This window comes from Aythya marila (assembly GCF_965140915.1).
Source record: "Aythya marila genome assembly, chromosome: 3".
Taxonomy (NCBI): domain Eukaryota; kingdom Metazoa; phylum Chordata; class Aves; order Anseriformes; family Anatidae; genus Aythya; species Aythya marila.
Window position 1 is genome coordinate 19,467,763 of NC_139044.1, and position 18,421 is coordinate 19,486,183.

An 18,421-nucleotide genomic window follows, 5' to 3' on the forward strand; every position below is an offset into this window, starting at 1 on the left:
TCTGAGGACTGCCAAAATCAGCTTCAAGACATACCATGTGTACAAATACTGTGTATAGAATCAGTAGTGAGGCTTACCGGTATCTTGTTCATGGAGTAATAAGATTGTCTATTCATATATGCAAAAACAACCTCATTGCTATGAAACTACATCCACTTACTTTTAGGAACAACAAATTCAAGGCTGTTTTTTAGATGAGTTAGTGGAGTTTAGAACCTCACCAAACACTTGGAAGTAATGTCAGATGGTTAGAAATAACAAAGGTCTCAGTTCGTAAGCTAAAATCAAACAAATCAAACAAGGCCCTACATTATTACTAGTACTGAATGATAAAACCTGTAACTTTGACATAGAAAATGACTAAAGGCTAAAGAAGATAACTGATAAGTATAAGGAGATATCTGATTTAGTATTAAAGGACAAGATATGTGTACAAAACTTGGGCCCATTTTACAAGGCACTGTTGATAGCCAGTGATGACAATACCTATGCCACAGTTTAATTCCAAAAGTACTACTGATTTCTAGTAAGGAAAGGCAGTACTCAGTCTGAATTGCAGAACTGGTCTCCCTGCATTAGCTGAATAGGAAAACCAATAGTAGAACACACCCATGTGCATGAGAAACACCAGCCATCAACAACAAACAGGTGGTTCACTATTGAACCACCCATGAAAACTGCTTGTGATCCTAGTATTTAATTTAAAGAGAAAATAGCCCCAGTCTCTCTTGATATAAGCTTCCTTAAGATCTTGCAGTAAAATAATCCATAGTAGACTAGGGGAGGAGGGAAAAGAAAGAAAAACTAATGAAAAGAGGCTGCCTTTTCAGAACTAGGATTTCACACCACTTATATAACATTCGAGCCTTGCAAAAAGCTCTGGAGGGTACTCAAACATTCACCATACAAGAAACACAGGCTCTTATGATTACACTAAAGAAAAATGAATGCTGAATGAATGCATTACTTCTGCAAAATCATTTTCAGCTTCTCAACTATTTAAAATCCATTAACAACAATCATTTAAGTATCACAATACTATTAACATTATAAATTAGATGTGTATGTTTGTTTTAAGTGTAAAGTAAGATTCCTAAAGTGTACAGAAATCATGATGGTGTCACTGCTAAGTGACCATCACTGCTATCCCACCTGATATTCATATTCTGTGTAAGGCATCAACTGGTCATCTCTGAAGAACGCTGAAGTACCATTGTAAACAAGTACGAGCTCTAAATTTACATGGGCTTGAGATGCCCGCCTTCTGTAAAGTTCGTAGTATAAAATCTTCCCATTGGGCTGTTGTGGGCCAGTCCACAGGACGGAAGACGCTGGCTGGAAGCCCCCAGTTCTGGTCTGTATCTCTATGAGAGGGGCAGGCTGTGCTGCCGGTGGTGCCTCCAGCGTCTGTACCGATGCCCACTCGCTGGAGGCACAACCCAGCTCTGTGCAAGCTTGGAGCTGTACCTCATACCTTGGGGAACACAAATCAGGAACAAAGTGGTTAAAACACTGCAAATGCAAATACAGACTCTGCATGAAATGTGAATATATGCGAGGGGGGGGGGGAGGGTGTCTTAATTTTTCTTGGTCTTTGCCATTTTTGAAAAAGAAATCAATTTGTATCAACTCTGACATACAGATTATATATGGTGCCTCTGTATATCAAAAAGTAAGAACTCTTTTTTTTTTTTTTTTTTTTTTCAAAGCAGAGAAGTTAACATCTGCAGGAATCAAGTGATCAAAATTGTTTTAATTTTGATGATATGAGCCAAAATGATGATTCATTTGGAATCATTTTGGATATCATTTGAGAGCTGTATCATCACTAACTTCACTCTATTACTCTTCTCTCTTTGGATTTAGATTAGTTATATGTAAATAGTAGACAGACTTATCAACCATGTAACACACACAAATTATGCCTACACAAATATATACGGAAAGGTCAGGTAAATAATCAAGAATTAGTGGGGAAGACATTATTTCAGTATCAAGTGTGTTCTTTCAGTAGCTGAGTCCGCTCTTTTTCAGTTCAAAGGGGCAAGCATGCTCCTGGTGTGACTCTGCTGATGGTAGCTCAGCTACTCTGCAAGTGGGTTAGCTAGCTAGTCTTTGGTCTCTCCACCCCTAACTATGTTAGCTAAAGCCCTATTTACTCTTGAATGTAGATGGCTTGCAAAAGATTCACAAGAACAATGTTACAGCTTTTGGAGTCTGTAACAGCGTACTGAACCTATATAAATTAAAACCCAGGTCAACCCTACTGCACTTCATCAAGATGATATATAGCTGGGGTTACAATAAATTAACAAACAAACAAACAAACAAACAAAAAAAACCCTGTTTTTATCATGTGCATTTTAGGAATTAAAACCCAGCTGTTCAAAAGCTATTCACTTTTAAGCCCAATGAATCACCTTGCAGCATTCATTCAACACGCAAAATGTTCCAGACTTACCTACTGTAGGGTTCTAGCCCTGCCACTATGTATGATCGTCTCACAAAGGAAGTATGAGATGCATCAAAGTCAACTCTTCTCTTTCCCGTTTCAGCAGGCTTGTGGATGGAGACTGTGTAATTTCTAATGTCACCATTTACTTTGATAGGAGGATCCCAGGCCACCAAAATCTCCTTTGAGGACCATGCCTGCAGCCTAGGAGGCAACATCCCAGATGGAGCAGAGGGGTTGGTTTTTATCTGAGCTGATGGGCTGGTCACACTCCCTTGACTGTTATTTGCAGTGACAGTGTAGCTGTACTCCATGCCTGGTGTTAGGGTGAAATCAAGATAGCGAGTTTCCAGACCTGAGTAAATGAGAACACCATCCCTCCTTAGCTCGTAGCTTGTGATTTTACCGTTGGGGTTAGCTGGACTTTTCCACGTGATTTCAATTGACTCTGAGCCCATGACAAGCAGCCTGGGAGCTTCCATGTTTAATGGTGGGGCCTCCATAGTCATTACTGACTGGAATATACTTGATGTACAGCCCCCAGCAGTACAGGCAACCAGTGCAAAATCATACTGTGTGTACGGCTGCAGATTAGAAACCAACATCTGCAAGTTTTTGCCAGGATAATACTCTTCATTGTTTATTTTCAGTATGTACTTGGTGATATCTCCATTTTGTATTTGGGGAGGTGCCCAGGATGCATTAACCTGTGTGGCACTGGCAGCCTGCAGAGATGGTGGATCCACTACTGCAGGAGCTGCTTCCAGTGTCCGTATTACAGCTGGTTCGCTGGTAGAGCAGCCGCCCATTGTACAGGCAACTATCGCATAACTGTACAGCGAGTAGGGTAGTGAGTCTTCATCAGTGTAGTTGAAGGTAGCAGCATCGAAGCTGAAAGGATACAGAGCATCGTTTTTTAGCAGCCTGTATGACTGAAGAATACCATTGGGCTGTGCTGGGGCAGCCCATGAGATGAGTACCTTGTGGGGGTTATCTGATACTAAGGATAACCTAGGGGCACTGAGACCTTTTGGGGCAGTTTGACTGGTCCTTGCCACAGTCCAAGAGCTGTCAGTGTAGCCTGCTGCATTCCAGGTGCGTATTTTATATTCATACCTTGTCCATGGCTGCAAACCTTTATCATTATATACGAATGCATTACTTTCAGTGTTATATTCTGTGAAAACAATTTTCTCATCTTCCATTGTTGCTCTGTACCCCGCAGCATTTTCTTTTGCGCATCTGTGAATAACTTCATAGCGAATTATTTTTCCATTCGGATTAATTGGCTCCAACCAGCTCAGCTCAATGTTGGTAGCATTCACTGCCTGGATTACAGGTGCCATCTGAGACAATGGAGGTGCTTCATCTGTTCGGATCAGCTGGGGCAGAGAACGAGTGCAGCCTGCTGCATTGCAAGCTTCCAGTACTAATGTATACATCGTGTACGGCTCAAGGCGCCTAAAGAGGAACTGACGAGATAAACCGCTATATTCCAGGTTGTCATCACTGAAAATATTGTAGGTCTGAAAAAAAAAAAAAAAAAAGAAAAAGAAAAGAGAAAAAAGAATTTAATAGAGAGAAGGGACAGAAACCAGGATAAAAGGACAAAAACCTATAAATTAACAATGTTCAGAAACAACCTGTAGATGAGACACCTTAATCTTTGCAATAGGGTAAGGGCTATTACCCAACCATCCAGTATTTGACTTCCTTACTAGTAACAAACACCACACAAACAGATCATTGGTATAAAAACAATGATTTCATCCTGTTTTCTTTTTTTTTTATTTCATTTTGGATGTAGTAATAAATCATCTAGTGACACTTTTCACTATGCCTGTTTGTTACCAAGTTTCATTGCCAGGCTTTCCTAAGCTAGCACAAAGCTTCTTGCAGACTAACTATAGCTTTAAAAACTGGTTAACTAACATTTTAAAAAGAAAACAAATAAACAACAAAAAAAAAATCCTAAAAACAAAACAAAACAAAACTGTAGTAACAAAGTTTGCAGGTACAGGTTTACAATCAGATGAAACCATTATGTTAAAAAATGTCCTGAATTTCAGAACAGCATTCTGTCAGAGCCAGGGTTTCTAGAAATGCATTTTGGCGATGTCTAGAGTAAGGGGAAAGGCTAAAGCTAGCTCAGACAATGAGCTTTCATGCATAGCTTTCTACCCATTAAAAGAACAGTTTGGTTCACTGTAAATGAACTTTTGCAGTCAGGGGGTAGCCCAGGAATGTTAATTATCATTTGAATATAACCACAAGCAGAGTGTGCTCACAGAGTGCCTTGTGCTTATGTAGGACTTCCGTCTTATTTTAAAGTATAATGCATTTGACTGAGTCCTTTTCAGAAAAAAAAAAAAAAAAAAAGTTTTAATTTGATATTCGGCATTTCCCTCTTCTTTTTTTTGAAAGAAGTGTCAAGCAAAGTGTCAAGACAGAGCTTACCTTAATTACGCCATTAGGTTTGGAAGGCTCTGACCATTTCAGCAACAGAGCTCTGCCGTTCTCTTTCTTTTCCACAGTGAAGTTGCTCAGGCCACTGGGTGAAGCTTCCAGTGTGCGCACAGATGTCCAGGGGCTTGAAACCTGTCCGGCATTGTTTATAGCTACGACATGAATATGATATGTTGTGAAAGGTTTCAATCCAAATAAATGAGCCTGATGCTTTGTTCCCTGAAGCAAGAATACAGATGTTTGAGTTAGTTAAAAAAGTAATCAGCATCTGTGCTTTATGTCACTTGGAAAATGAGGTCTCAGCTCTGGGTCTCTTCTGACCGCTTTGCAGAATACCCCATCTGGTTATCAGCTTTTTTTTTTTTTTTTTTTTTTTTTTTTTTGGTGGGTTTCCATAGCTGAACCCTGAAAAGAAACTCTTAGGAAATTCAGAAATATTTATCATTATGGTGGAGCCTTTGGAGCTGAATTCTGGGGAGTCCTGCAGAGTCCAAACCTCAGCTAGCAAACAGCTCAGTGCTTGTTCTGCATGCATTAAGCTTTGCTCAGAGTATCAGAGGGCTTGATACTCTGATGGCACATATTGTAAAATGTGGTATACAAGTGGTTCTTGCCTCTACAGAACCCTTTCATATCACACATCTCGTGTGCAGGATGACATTTGGCAGGCACGCCACCATGTTCCAGTTACTCAGAGCGTTGCAATCTGGAGAGACAATGGTGTTTCCAGGAGCACGATCTCATTTCCTTACTGAAAACAAAACCCTTAAAAGTGAGGTGAAAAAAATGACTGGACAGAGAGAGAGAATAAGCTCTGTTTGATATTTCTGCTTTGTCAGGAAGGCCCATGAGGCAGAGCAGAGGCTGGACGGGAGGCACACAGCTGCCCACAGCGCCCACCGTAGCACAGGGACAAGCCTTTCTGGAAGAGCCGGGGCCCACTGCCTCCATATGGGAACCCTGTTGAGCTCAGGGCCATGCAGGTGGGTGAAGGATGGAGAACAGCCATGGGGAGAAGGGACCACTGGCACTGTGGCTCGCCCCGAACAGCATCTGAGAAGGATCTGAACTGGCCTGGGCATGAGGCAACCCCACCCTCAGCACCACCGAGGAAGGCAACATGTCCGCAGCACTGCTTCCAACAGCCATGGAAGGAAAGGTAGCTAACAAAGAAGGTGAATGGCACGTTTCAGTACGAGACTCTTCAGACTTATCTCATCACAGCAAGAAAAGGTATCCGCTGATCACTGATTTATTTTAATTCCATTTTCAGTTATGCTTTTGCATTAATTACATAAGATATGAAGAAGGGGAGGGCAGGAATTCAGCTTCCTTCATGTGGCAGAAAGCTACAGTCAATTTTCCTCCTTCAGTAAGTTGTATTAAGTTGTTAAATGCTAACACTTAGAATCGTTTAATATTTAAACATTTGTTAGGCGATCAGACTCAGAAACAAATTTTAAAGAAATATTAATTTCTTTTTTTAAATATTAAAAGTTAGGTCATCAATATTTAAATAGTTATTTCCTCACAACAATGAGTTAGTCTTTTAGATAAATATAGCACAGCATTTGAATGACCATTATGAATATTAAAGCTGAAGATGCCACAAGTACAGATTATAAACATACTTTTCTGATAAATGATTCCTTTTTCTGTTAAACAGGGCAAACACTAGCAAGATTAATAATGCAAAAAAGTATAATTCTTTGTTAGGAATTCCCAGTCATCACTGCCAAAAAAGCGTAAGCTCAAATGCAAATAGCAATCACCTCGAACAGATTATATATAAAAAAGCTCTGGCTGCTGTGGGACATTTAGAGATATCTTTTGTCATAAGAAACATGGAAAGCATGTGGGCTATAAAACAAAAACATATGTATATTGTCAATAGCAGCACCTGTTCAATTACAGTTTATTTCAGTATGGAGAATTTTGTTCAGCCCCTAGATGGCAATACTATCAAACACTTTTTGTAACATGAGTGCTTAATGATTAACAATGTGCGTTCAGTCATCCAACATACTCAAGGCAGCCATTAAAAAAATAACAAAACTGATTTCATTATAGATTCTTTTAATAAACATTTATGGCTTAGATCTTTGAAAGTGGAAGTGTTCAAACTGCCATAGCCAAAAACCTATAAGGCCGAATGCAAAATTATGAACTGCAGGTTAAAGAACAGAGCTCGTATTGAAGTTCATGCTTAGCATAAAAATCTGGCATCAGAAATTATGTTGGCACAAAACATGATTAAAATTAGCTTTACAATTGGATGTGGTCTGTATTAATAGTTTTTATGAGGACAGTTATCTATTAGGTTTTCAAAACAGAACTTTCAAAAGACTAAAATTTACATTCCATGGTTCGAGGGTGGAGGAGGGAGGAAGGGAGCACGCCACATTAAATTACTGCCCCTGAACCGTTACACATGGACTCTCAGAAGGTACAAACACATCATTACAAACGTTGTGCAAAAAGTAATGGCCCAGCTTTCTTATCACCTCCATGATCAGGGTGGGCTTTTCTGACAACAGTGCTGCAAAACACTTGTTTTTTATTATTTTTAAACAGAAAAATGGCATGTTTTTCATCACACTGTACAGTCTTCCCAGTAAACCCTAAGATTTAATTATTTACAATCCTCGCCACCCTTTGAAATGAAACAAGGATGGAGGGATTTCCTTGCCTGCAGTTCACCGTGTTCTCTGGAGACTGCTAAACCATTCCTTCCAGGGATGACTTTTATCCCTGGCTCCTATAGATACTTCTTGAAGAGCAAACGGTTTACATGTATTTTTGTTTTGTTTGGTTTTGAAGTAAGCTCAGGGGACGTTCTCCCAGAAAACGAAGCCATGCTTTCTCCCCCTACTCTGCTGCCATTGCCATCTGTGAATTTACTCAGCTCAGAGGCTGAACCTAAAAAGAGGATGGATGGCAGTTTGAATGATTATTTTTAAGAATTATGTAGTATTCTAGCCTAGAAATACCGGCCTGCTGGAATGGTAAAATACAAATAGCAAAAAAACCACAACAGTTTGCAAAGGATAGCCCTTTGGCTTCAATGGACAGCTGCACAGACTTAAACAGGCGCAGGATCACAATCCTTGCATGGAATATTCTCCTAGTCTTTGTTTGCAAAGCCATGAACTCATATATCCCATGTTTACACACTGCTAACAGGACAGATTTCATTTACCATTAAAAGCAAGCCAACAAAATAAAATTTTAATGCAAACATTAAGATGTTTGTAGCCCAAGACTGACTGACCATGAAAACCCATGGACTGCAATCCCAAGCCCTCCTTTCTCTGTCGCCTGTTGTGAAGCAGTCTCACTCATTCAGCCATTAAATTAAGAATAACCTAGCAAACATTTAAGTGTGTGCACTCTCACACTCCTCCTGTAAGGCCCATTCTTTTAAAGCAGACATTACAGACATGGACTCCTGAGGCATCCCATACTGCAGCCCAGAGCCCAGCTGTGAACCATCCCTAGGCTTGTCCCATTCTCTTTGGTGGCACTGACAGCATCTCCACTATTCAATGCAAGACAGCACCTTTGCTTTTGTTGTGTAAAATGATTTACACGCTGCCAGTGGCAGCATAAGCTGTTAGCAACAACAAACACACTCCTTGGTTAATTCCACGGCTCTAACTGTAAATTAGGATAAAAGTTATTTAAAACAAAACCTTGTTTTAACACATTTTCAAAGAGTAAAACAAGAGAACATGAATCATGAATAATATATCCAGCAAGATTTGCTTCAGATTGCCTTTTTTGTTTGTTTATTTTTAAATTCATGAGCACAGAAGTCACTTAAAGTCTGGAAGCAGATCAGCATACTCTTTCATGCTGCTCAAAGGCGACAGCACCCAGGATGCGAGGTGCTTGCCCATCCCCACCACCTTGTGCCCAGGTCCTCCTGGGCACGGGAAAGGCTGCACAGCTGTCAGGAGTCTGAGAGGTTTACACTGCCTACTGTGATTGCTGCTGACTACTTGAAGTGCCCCTAAGGTGGCAACAGGGTCAAGAGGTCTTTGTAGGTTGAAAATGATCAAAAATTAGCATTGATCTGCAGCTGTCAATAATACTCTCTGCAGGTGGACTCCCTGCACAAATGTTTAAACTGCATAAAACTACACAACCTAGTCATCTTTGAATCTATTGATCTGATGAAGAAGCACTTTCCAGTGTTGTCACTCAGGCTTTTCCTCTTTTTTTCAAGGCAGGCCAGTTTACCCAGGTGCCCAGGTCTCAGGGCACGCATTCCAAACCTGATGGTCACATCAGAAGAACCCTGAACCTCTCAAGATCTGCCCAACATGTAGTTTTGGTATCTACCTCTTCAGGGGTCATCAACATTCAGCAAGTCATCACACAGTTGTGTCAAAGTGAGGCTCTGGTTTCTTCTTTCTCCGTGTTGTCTCTTGGTACAGTAGCCCCTATTCAGCAGGTATCTTGGATATCTGATGGAAAAGCTAACTCATTTTTTCTGTGAGTCTCTAATTAAACTTGGTGACATTGGAGACGACCACAGTGCTATGGTACTGGTGGTACAGGAATCCAAACTTGTTATTTCATAACTCCCAGCCATAAATAATGAAAAGGTAATTCACAGTGACATTCCCTTTTCTATACAAGCAGAGATGCTGAACTCTCCCTGGATAAGGGAGGAGGAACCTATGGTCTCCTAGTATTCAGAACATTAGTCCAACCATTCTTCAACATGAGTTTTCAATTTCTCCATCAAGGAATCCAAACGGATTCCTCTACAAGTGATAGAAATGGCTGGGAATATTTTGGGTTTTAGGAAGATCCTCAATTCATCCTCACCTTTGACATTATCTGTTTTGCCAGTTCCCCAACTTATCTGGATCCTTTCCATTTTCTGCAAAGCACTGTGAGTACTTCCACTTTGATGAACCTCTGATGTTAATGCTTATTTCCCAGCGTACTTCTTAGCCCCTGCCTTAACCCTCATAATTGCAGAATTCTTACTCATTTGCAACCCCTAACTTACCCTTTGGGTTGCCTTCCTTCTCATGCTTGTATCATGTACACATTTTTTTTTCTTTTTTAAAATCTACTCTAGGCCTAAAGCCTTATGCTTAAATTCACAAGGATATAACTTACAGATACACAGGTAATCTATGACTCCACTCCTTCCTCTAGCAGTGTGGACTGGAATATAAATTATTCCCAAGATAGCACTGAAAAATCTTAAAGGTAAAGCAAACAGAAACTAATGTGTTACTTATTTTGTCAGAAATTATCTTGCCTAAAAGTGACCAGAAATTCCATTTTACCAGAAATTGATCTTGCACTATATATTTTCCTCCCCATTTGTGTAAAAAATAATTTTAGATTTTTCATTAAGGTATTTGGTAAAACCAGCACATTCACTTCAAAAAAATTACATTTTAAGAACTTCTTTGCATTTTGTTTTAGAATTTTAAAAGTGCCTTTCAACACCTATTTTTCATTTTAAATCATTACTCTAAAAATTGATGTTACCCTTCAACAGCAGTAACATGTACTACACTGGTGGTGATTTTTATGTGTAAATTATTATAGCACATAAAAAGCAAATATTATAACAGAAAATGAAATAAACATTAAAAAAATTGTTTAAGTTTGCAAAACCAGAAGTTACATTAGTAACTTAGTAAATGTAAAATAATTTTTAAATATTTTTTTTGTCAAAGGAGTATTCTTCCAAATTGTCTTTGGCTGAGATGAAAAGGGAATCATTCTTTCCCAGACTGAGATGGGTCAATGCCGTCTTTTCTTTCTGCAGTGGCTAGCAAATTATATGAAAGGATTCATTGTATTTGAGCTTGCTTTTTTATTTAGCAAATTATTTTTTTTTTTAAATAGAAGTTTTCTTTTACAAAATAAAGCACAAAAAGGCCAGGAAATGTCTTCATTGAAACATAGGCTTCGATTACATGCTCATAAAATATTCTTTCCTTGAGACTCCTGACAAACTTAAATGTTCTGTTTGTTTGTTTGTTTGTTTCAACTTTGAGATTTTTATTTTATTTGTTTTTAAAAGCAATGGTAGTGTTATCTACATCAGATAACACTAGCTGGTTACCCTGCAACTCTGTGTGCCTGTCCTTTCTTAGGAGTACCATGCTAACAGCTTTTTATTTAATAAAAAACTCATTTGCCTACCCTGTTCCACTCAGCACATAATAGTGATTTTGTATGTTGATACTCCTACAGGAGTTTGCAGACTATGCCAGTGAGAAACCTTGAGAAAAAGCAGTAATCTAAGAAGTTTAAAGAAGTCTGCAAACCACAACAATTAATACCTGATGTACAAGTATTACATTGCAATTCCTTTTTCTGCTTCCTGGCAGAGCATGTGAGGAACTGTGAATTGCACACAGATGAATCTGTCGAGTGGTGCTGGTGCTCATTTTCACAGCAGACAGCTTTCTTTCCTGGCACACCTGGACATCTGGGGACGTGCTGCAGCCTCAGCAGGAACCGCTGTCCCCAGCTTTGACTTGAAAATAAAGCACCAAAAAGAAAACGAGTAGGCATTGCATAGCAGAATGACTCCAAGTACATTTAGCCAGCTGCATTCTGTCACTGTTCTGACTTTTTGGAAGTAGTACACTTTTAAACCACCAGCAATGTCACACGTCGTATGGTAAAACTTCAAAAAAAAACCTCTTTGGGCAAAGTCAACACTTCAGTAGCCCATTCCATGTCACTTCTGTAAGGTTTTCTTTTCTTTTTTTAACATAAGGGCAAACATCTTATTTAAAATTCATCTAACATCACTGAGTGCCATCTTCTCAAAAATGTATTTGCAGCTGTAATATTTGTCTAATTTATACTAAGAACTATTGAAATCAAAAAAGATATTTTTCTGCATGACTAAATAAGTCAGATAAGCCAAAATATCAATGACATGACATTTCACTATAGACACTGTCTAGAGGGTGATGTCAACATTTTTTCCTAACATTAATATTTTATCTCTTGCAACACTCACAAGACCTACTGTATAGTAAGCCAATAGTTTCACACCTTCGTGGATTTTTTCCCCACACTTTTTCACTTGTAACTGTTTATTATTCCTTGTAATGAGAAAGTGATGGAGACAGAAAGATAAAAACTGAATACCTGACAGGACTGCTTACCTCAAACTTTGCTTTGTTTAGTTCAAATCTGCAATCCTTACTTTCACTGAGTGAGACTTTTTGCTTTAAATAGTAATTTTGGATATGAAGAAAGACTAAGTTTCTCTTCAAAATAAGAGAGGCACATAAGAGAGGCGATATGGTGCAAAAAAAAAAGATATATATATATATTTATTTGAGATTCAAAAAAATATGAGAAAAAGTACCTGAAGCCCAATGAAAAACAGTTGCATGCTTAATCTGGAATATGCACGTACTCATCAATACACTGCAGAACAGGCAACGTGTCAAGTCTGCCTTGGTTACGAGAGGAAGGAGAATCACCCTTTGGGTGTGACCTGGGAGAGAAATGTCACCTCAGGGAAGCTGAAGGGCTGGCAAAGGCAAGCACAAACTCTGGCTGGGGTTTATACCTCTGCAGTTACAACCAATACATTCACACAGACAAACTCCAGGAGTATGTTTAAGGCAATACCACAGGTCATGGTGCTACTGCTTGTGAACATGGAGGAGCAGTGTTCCTCCAGCTTTTGTTCTATGCCATTTGTGGCCATGGCATGAGAAAGGAAAACCATGGCTGCTCTAACAAAGTGGTTAGAGCCTAAGGGCTCAAACCTGCAAGTGGTAGGGGAATTATATCCCTTGAGTATAAAGGATGCTAATGTCATAGTTTTCCTAATAAACCATATTTTCAATTTGATTTATTGGCCAGAGTGATGCTTTTGTCAGAACGAACACAATTGGGACTGCCGTATCAGTGCTGCTCGTGTTTTCCCAGCCTCATACCTTTTTTTCTATCGATGTCCAGAATGGCAAGTGTTGCACACAATTTTATAATTTTAAGTCAATGCAATGAAACCATGAATGTTTTTGTTGTTATCCATAAAAAAGGATACTTTGTACACCTGAACTTTTTATCTCGAGGTATCATGTGGCAATCAGTTTTGCTTCACTGTAGAAAGAATGTGCCCTTGTCATTATCAAATGTTTTGCCTTCTGGTTTTATTTGAAGTTTTTGCTATTCAAGCATTCACATTGCCTTTCTAGGACATTCATGACAACATATATCTGTGCCATAAGCCTTCTTCCTTAGCTCCTTTCAAATTACATCATATATGATATTATAAAGATAAGTGTCTCTGGACTCTTTAAAACTTCTCTCATCTGATCTTAAAACAAACTGGGCATAGTATCATGTGATTGTTATTTTCTGTAAAATGTGAAAACGTTCACTATGGTTTTGCTGTATAGGGTTTATATAGGTGCATAGACTATGTATGGTGCATACGATTTTCCTCTGTAAAAAAAAAAAATATTTACCATTTTTTTCTTTGCACAGCTCAACAGCCATAATGGGAAAAAGAAATGAAAAGAGGAAAAAAAATAGTTTGAAGAAAATCTTTATGGGGATTTGTACAAGGACAATCTGAATCCTAATGCAGATTGCAGGTGAACTCCCACAACAGTTTCCTTGAAAATGCCACTGAATGTCAGTTGTGCTCCATAAAATTAAGACTTTGCAGTTATATATGACTTTTCATCCCAGGATCTCACATCATGCTACAAGCATTAATTAATTAAGTCTCAGAATATCCCCTTGTGTTACTGTGTGCAGCTTCAGGAAACTATCATGATTGTTTTAGATCCCATTTTACACAGGTACAGCAGACGTGTCATATTATTGTTAAGTGCAGGCTTATTTTATTCCCTTTTCTCAATCATTCTGAGTCCTTGTCTCGTTCACCCAACACTTGCAAAAAGAGCAGTTCTAACTGCTGCTAAGTAGAGGAAGATAACACAGCCTCAAGGCAATTCACAGCTTTAAATCCCTGCTTTCTGCCAACACAATGGAAAATAAAGGCAACATTTTAAAGGAGACTAAAAGGTTTTTACTTCCCACTGTTTTATTCTTTTTTCTCTGCCCTGTACCAAACAGTCCGTGCTTTTCATTCCAACTTTTCCTGCTATGTGTGTTATCATTTCTGAGAGATAATAAAAGTTAAGCAGAAATAATTTATTTAGGGCTACATTGTAAAGGCCAATGATTAGTCTGAATCTGTAGCTAAACTTAAAATTTCACCCTTCAATTTGACACTCATGCCTAGCAGAAGGCCAGAAGTGGCTTATGCAGATTGGGATGCCCGCTCACTCTCCTGTAGCTAGGGGAAAGCTCAGCCTTTACTCTTTTGAGTATTAGCAGAGGATATTGATTGGACATATATTTATGTGTACACTTTGAGGCCATACTCCTCAGCAAAGCACAGCTTCCCATATAAATACTGACAGGTTCAGCAGCAGTCTGACACCTTCCTTCCTGCACCTGCAGGAAGTTTGGAGGAGGGCGTTGCTGCAGAGGGTCCCTGCCCCTACTGGTGCTAGTAGAAAACCTCAACAAGTAGCTTGAATAGCCCATGAGACCAATGGTAAGAGGAACAAAAACCTTGTTTTGCTGTTACAGCTACCATGGACTCTGCTGCTGCTGACATTAACAGTAATTTGAAGACTCAGAATTAACTCTACACCAAGAGAAGAGATGAAATGATGGCAACAAGAAGAAAAAGCGGCTGTACAGCTTTGTGAAATAACAGAAAGAGAGGCTGCTTACAGGTTTAGTGTCTTGAAACCAAGTGAACCTGGTGGATAGATGAACTTCCAGACGGATCTTCCTAGGATCATACAGACACAGGCCTAACTTAAGCCTCCTGACGCACACACACTGACATTAAATTCATATCCATACACACAAAAGCAGACAGGTAAAACTGCTACAGAGTTAACAGGAAAAGCAGCTAGCTGGCATTACTTTTAAATGTTAATACTTAAATAAAACTAAATATTTGATTATGTCTTTTCATGTTTTTATACATCCATTAAGACCCTTCCAGTGTGGCTTGGGCTTCTCAGTGCAAGACTTTTGCCAAATGAGAAGTCTGAGCTACTTGTGACTAATCAGGAAAGAGACGAAAGACATAACTATTGAAAGATTACTTGATAACTACTGAAATAAAAAGGGTTTCGTTCAGATTCTTTATTTTCCTTGGATATTTAAATTACTTAGGGAATTTAAATAAATCACTAAGCCAACAGGTATATAGTAAAGCTTAGTACAAAACAAATTGTGCTAGTTCCAGAATTGAGAGTGCCTTTACAGCAAGTTATTGACTCCAGCATATTAACTTGTAAATCCACTAGTTTCACCTTATCATCTATTGATCAGATGCACGTACGTGTGTTATAAGTGAGCAATCCAAAAATAAGTTAGTAGAATTTAATCATTTTGGACCAGACTTGTCACAGCTCCTACGTTTAGACACAGATCCTGCATAGCTAGTGTCCCCAGTATCTCTCTGTAGTCTGTGCAGAGAAAGGGAGGTTTCTCCAAAGGAAAATCAGATGCTTATGTTTAGCTTCTGTTCTGAATAGACCTTCAGAGAGCTTCACTCTCAGAACAGATTAGACAGCCTAGCCCACTTTAGCAATCTAAAATAAGTTTTTTAGAGGTCAAAGCTGCAACTTTTTCTTAAGTTCGCATAAGACTCAACATTTTCTTTCTTCTTAAGGTAAAAAAAAATACTATAGCTTCAAAAGTTAAACTGCAGCTCTTCCAAATCACTTCAAAAATCCACTGAAGTTTTGTTATGCTTTCTCAAGGCTCCTGAATCTGGGTTTTCATGCCTAGAAGACCAAAACTGTGTATGTAGATAGCATTCAACAAGACCACAGACTGGGTTTAGTTAACCTATAACATTGAAGAAAACATCCCCGATCCCCTGATTTCCATACTTTAGCGTATTGAGTTTATGTGGCAATGTTTTGGTAGCTGGGAAGCTGAAGGGGTAGCTTGTGGGAGCAGAGATCTGCAGCTGTCTCCATGTCAGACAACATCAGTTCCAGGTGGCTCCAAAAAGGACTAACTGCTGGGCAAAACTGAGCCAGCCAGCATCTCAGGTGGTTCCTCTGTGATAAGGTATTTAAAGAAGGGTAAAAAAAATGCTACATAGCAGCAGTGAGAGGAGAGGAAAAATGTGAAAGCAGCAGCTCTGCAGACACCAAAGTGAATGAAGAAAGAGGGAGGACGAGGAGGTGCTCCAAGCATGGAGTAGAGATCCCTCTGCAGGCTGTGGAGACCATGGTGAAATAGCTTGTGCACCTGCAGACCATGGAGGATCACACCAGAGCAGATCTCCACACTGTAACCCATGGAGGAGCCCATGGTGTAGCAGGTGGATAAGACCTGAAGGAGACTGCAGCCCATGAAGTGCCCATGGAGGAGCACCAAAACTTCCATTAACACCCTCAAATCAAATATCATTATGGGAGTTTGATAACAAAAAATTGAAAGTGTTTGATGATTCTACATGGAGCCAGAAAGTCAGAAAAATGCAGTACACTGGAGAGCTGTTGCAAGTTTTTGTCTCAGAGATGTTCTGTTTTAAAGCCATGTGTTCTCAGCTGAATTTGTACTCAAAGGGGGTATTCTACTGAGCACCAAACCAAATACAGCTAAAGCCATTGTGTTACCTGTTTTTTCTTTTTCTCATTTGCACTGTCTTTGTTCAGTCATTTAGGCCAGGACTTTCAAGTAACATTAAGCACAGCACTTAAATATGTCACTGTCTTAAGCTACAGCTATAGTATAAATCTAATGATCTATTGGTACATCCTGGGTCTAGCATTTCTAGCAAAGACTAGCATTAGAGAAAATCTAAATTATCATCTGACTTGAGCCCCCGAAGAGAAAACAATAAAAAATAATTTTATGATGCCATAATGACAAGAATAATACTTCACTTCCATTGTGAAGACGTCTTCCAGATTTCTCATTAATTCTTTTTTAAAGCCTATTGAAATGTAGGAACTCTGCAAAGTTTCATTCATTTTGTTTGTGCACAGTAAAGTTTTCTTTATAGCAAGAATACAGAAAATTTATCACTGCAAGGAATCTACTTCCCTCACTCTCTTTTTATATTAAATCTGCATTTGCAATTCTGATTTTGTGAGACAATTGTAAACTTGGTGCTTTTGTGCAGCCACCAGAATAGTGTTTCTGCAGTGCACAGAGGATTCTGCTCAGGCTAGGAACTCAGCTTGGGATGGGAAAAAAAGAATCAATGCATTCAAACTTGCAGTAAATGGATTTCATATAAAAATACTTGGAGAAAAATACAGAAGCAAAATGAGTAATGATTTGCAGTGTTTCCTAGTAGATTAAGTAGATACTGGTGCCTCTCTTCATCTTCCCGTTACAACGATACGACTCCTCAGAGACCTTTTGGCACACACAACATGCACTCCAGGTGTCTCATTCAGCTGGACCATACCCCAGCAGTAACATCATTTACTACATTAGTGCTCTGTGACCACAGAAGTGTTTAGAAGACACTTGCTCTACATAAAGTAAAAAGGGAGGCAGCCATGGGTTTGTTATAAAAACAAAACAAAAAAACAAAACAAAAAAAAAAAAACAAAACAAAAAAAAAAAACAAAAAAAAAACAAAAAAAAAACATCCTGCAGCTGCAAAGCCAAGGAGCTTAGGGGCTTAGGGGAGGATCCTGTGCTGCAAGTCCACCTGTGGCTCTTGCAGCAGTCATAGCTTGTCTTAAGAGGGCATCGAGGACATCTAAGTTTGTGTTTGTTTCCCAAACAAAGTGTGTGTATGCTTTGTCTGCATACCAACACAGCCCTCAGTAATTTAAGACCATTAAAGAACATAACCTGACTGGAGTCCTGATTGTTGTAAGGACTCCACAGAGTAACTGGAAGTAGAAACAGCACCTAAAACATCTAAAAAAGGAAGAAGTTTTCTAGTAGACCCTCACGATGGGAGTTAATTCTTGCTCCTTACCTCACTGGTCACAGTCTGTCAACACGTTCTTAGAAAGGGAGGCTTGTGAAAGGAAAGGAAGGGAGGAGGAAGCAGTTTCCACAGGTTTGGTGGAGGGAGTAAAGCAGCCTGCAGCTGCCAGAGGCATAACAGATAAACTTTGATGGCCTAAAGTCTGTAACATGGCACCTGATAATAGGGTGAGAAATTTTTTCTCTGAATCTGGTAGCAGCTTTGGTGGGTGTTCTTTCAGACAGGGCTTCACAAGAAACAACCTTCTCTCCATCCTTATAATTCTTCTTGACACTCATAAAGCAGTTTAATGAGCTCATATCTTCCTAATCTTCCAGCAAGTCAGATGCTGATGGAGGGACAGAGACTTTATTTGATGAATGCTAAAGGAATGGATTTAAAATTACAATATAGCTTTTACAGTTAAACAATAAAATACATCCATTACGGGGTGCATGTGAGGAGAGTACAATACACCCAGATATTCCACATCCCATTTGTCATGC

The 18,421-nt window shown here is 39.2% G+C and overlaps 1 protein-coding gene across 1 annotated transcript in view; it reads right to left on the reverse strand.

The window, feature by feature from the left end:
* The window catches only part of USH2A (usherin), a gene marked incomplete at its 3' end in the record, with an annotated part of 395,140 nt that overhangs the window by 21,598 nt on the left and 355,121 nt on the right, over positions 1-18,421 (reverse strand). The window contains exons 61-63 of the mRNA XM_082757605.1: positions 4,910-5,137; positions 2,462-3,978; positions 1,153-1,474 (exon numbers count right to left, since the gene is read on the reverse strand). Of these exons, the coding sequence (XP_082613731.1) occupies positions 1,153-1,474; positions 2,462-3,978; positions 4,910-5,137 (2,067 nt within the window). The remainder of the gene's footprint in view (positions 1-1,152; positions 1,475-2,461; positions 3,979-4,909; positions 5,138-18,421) is intronic.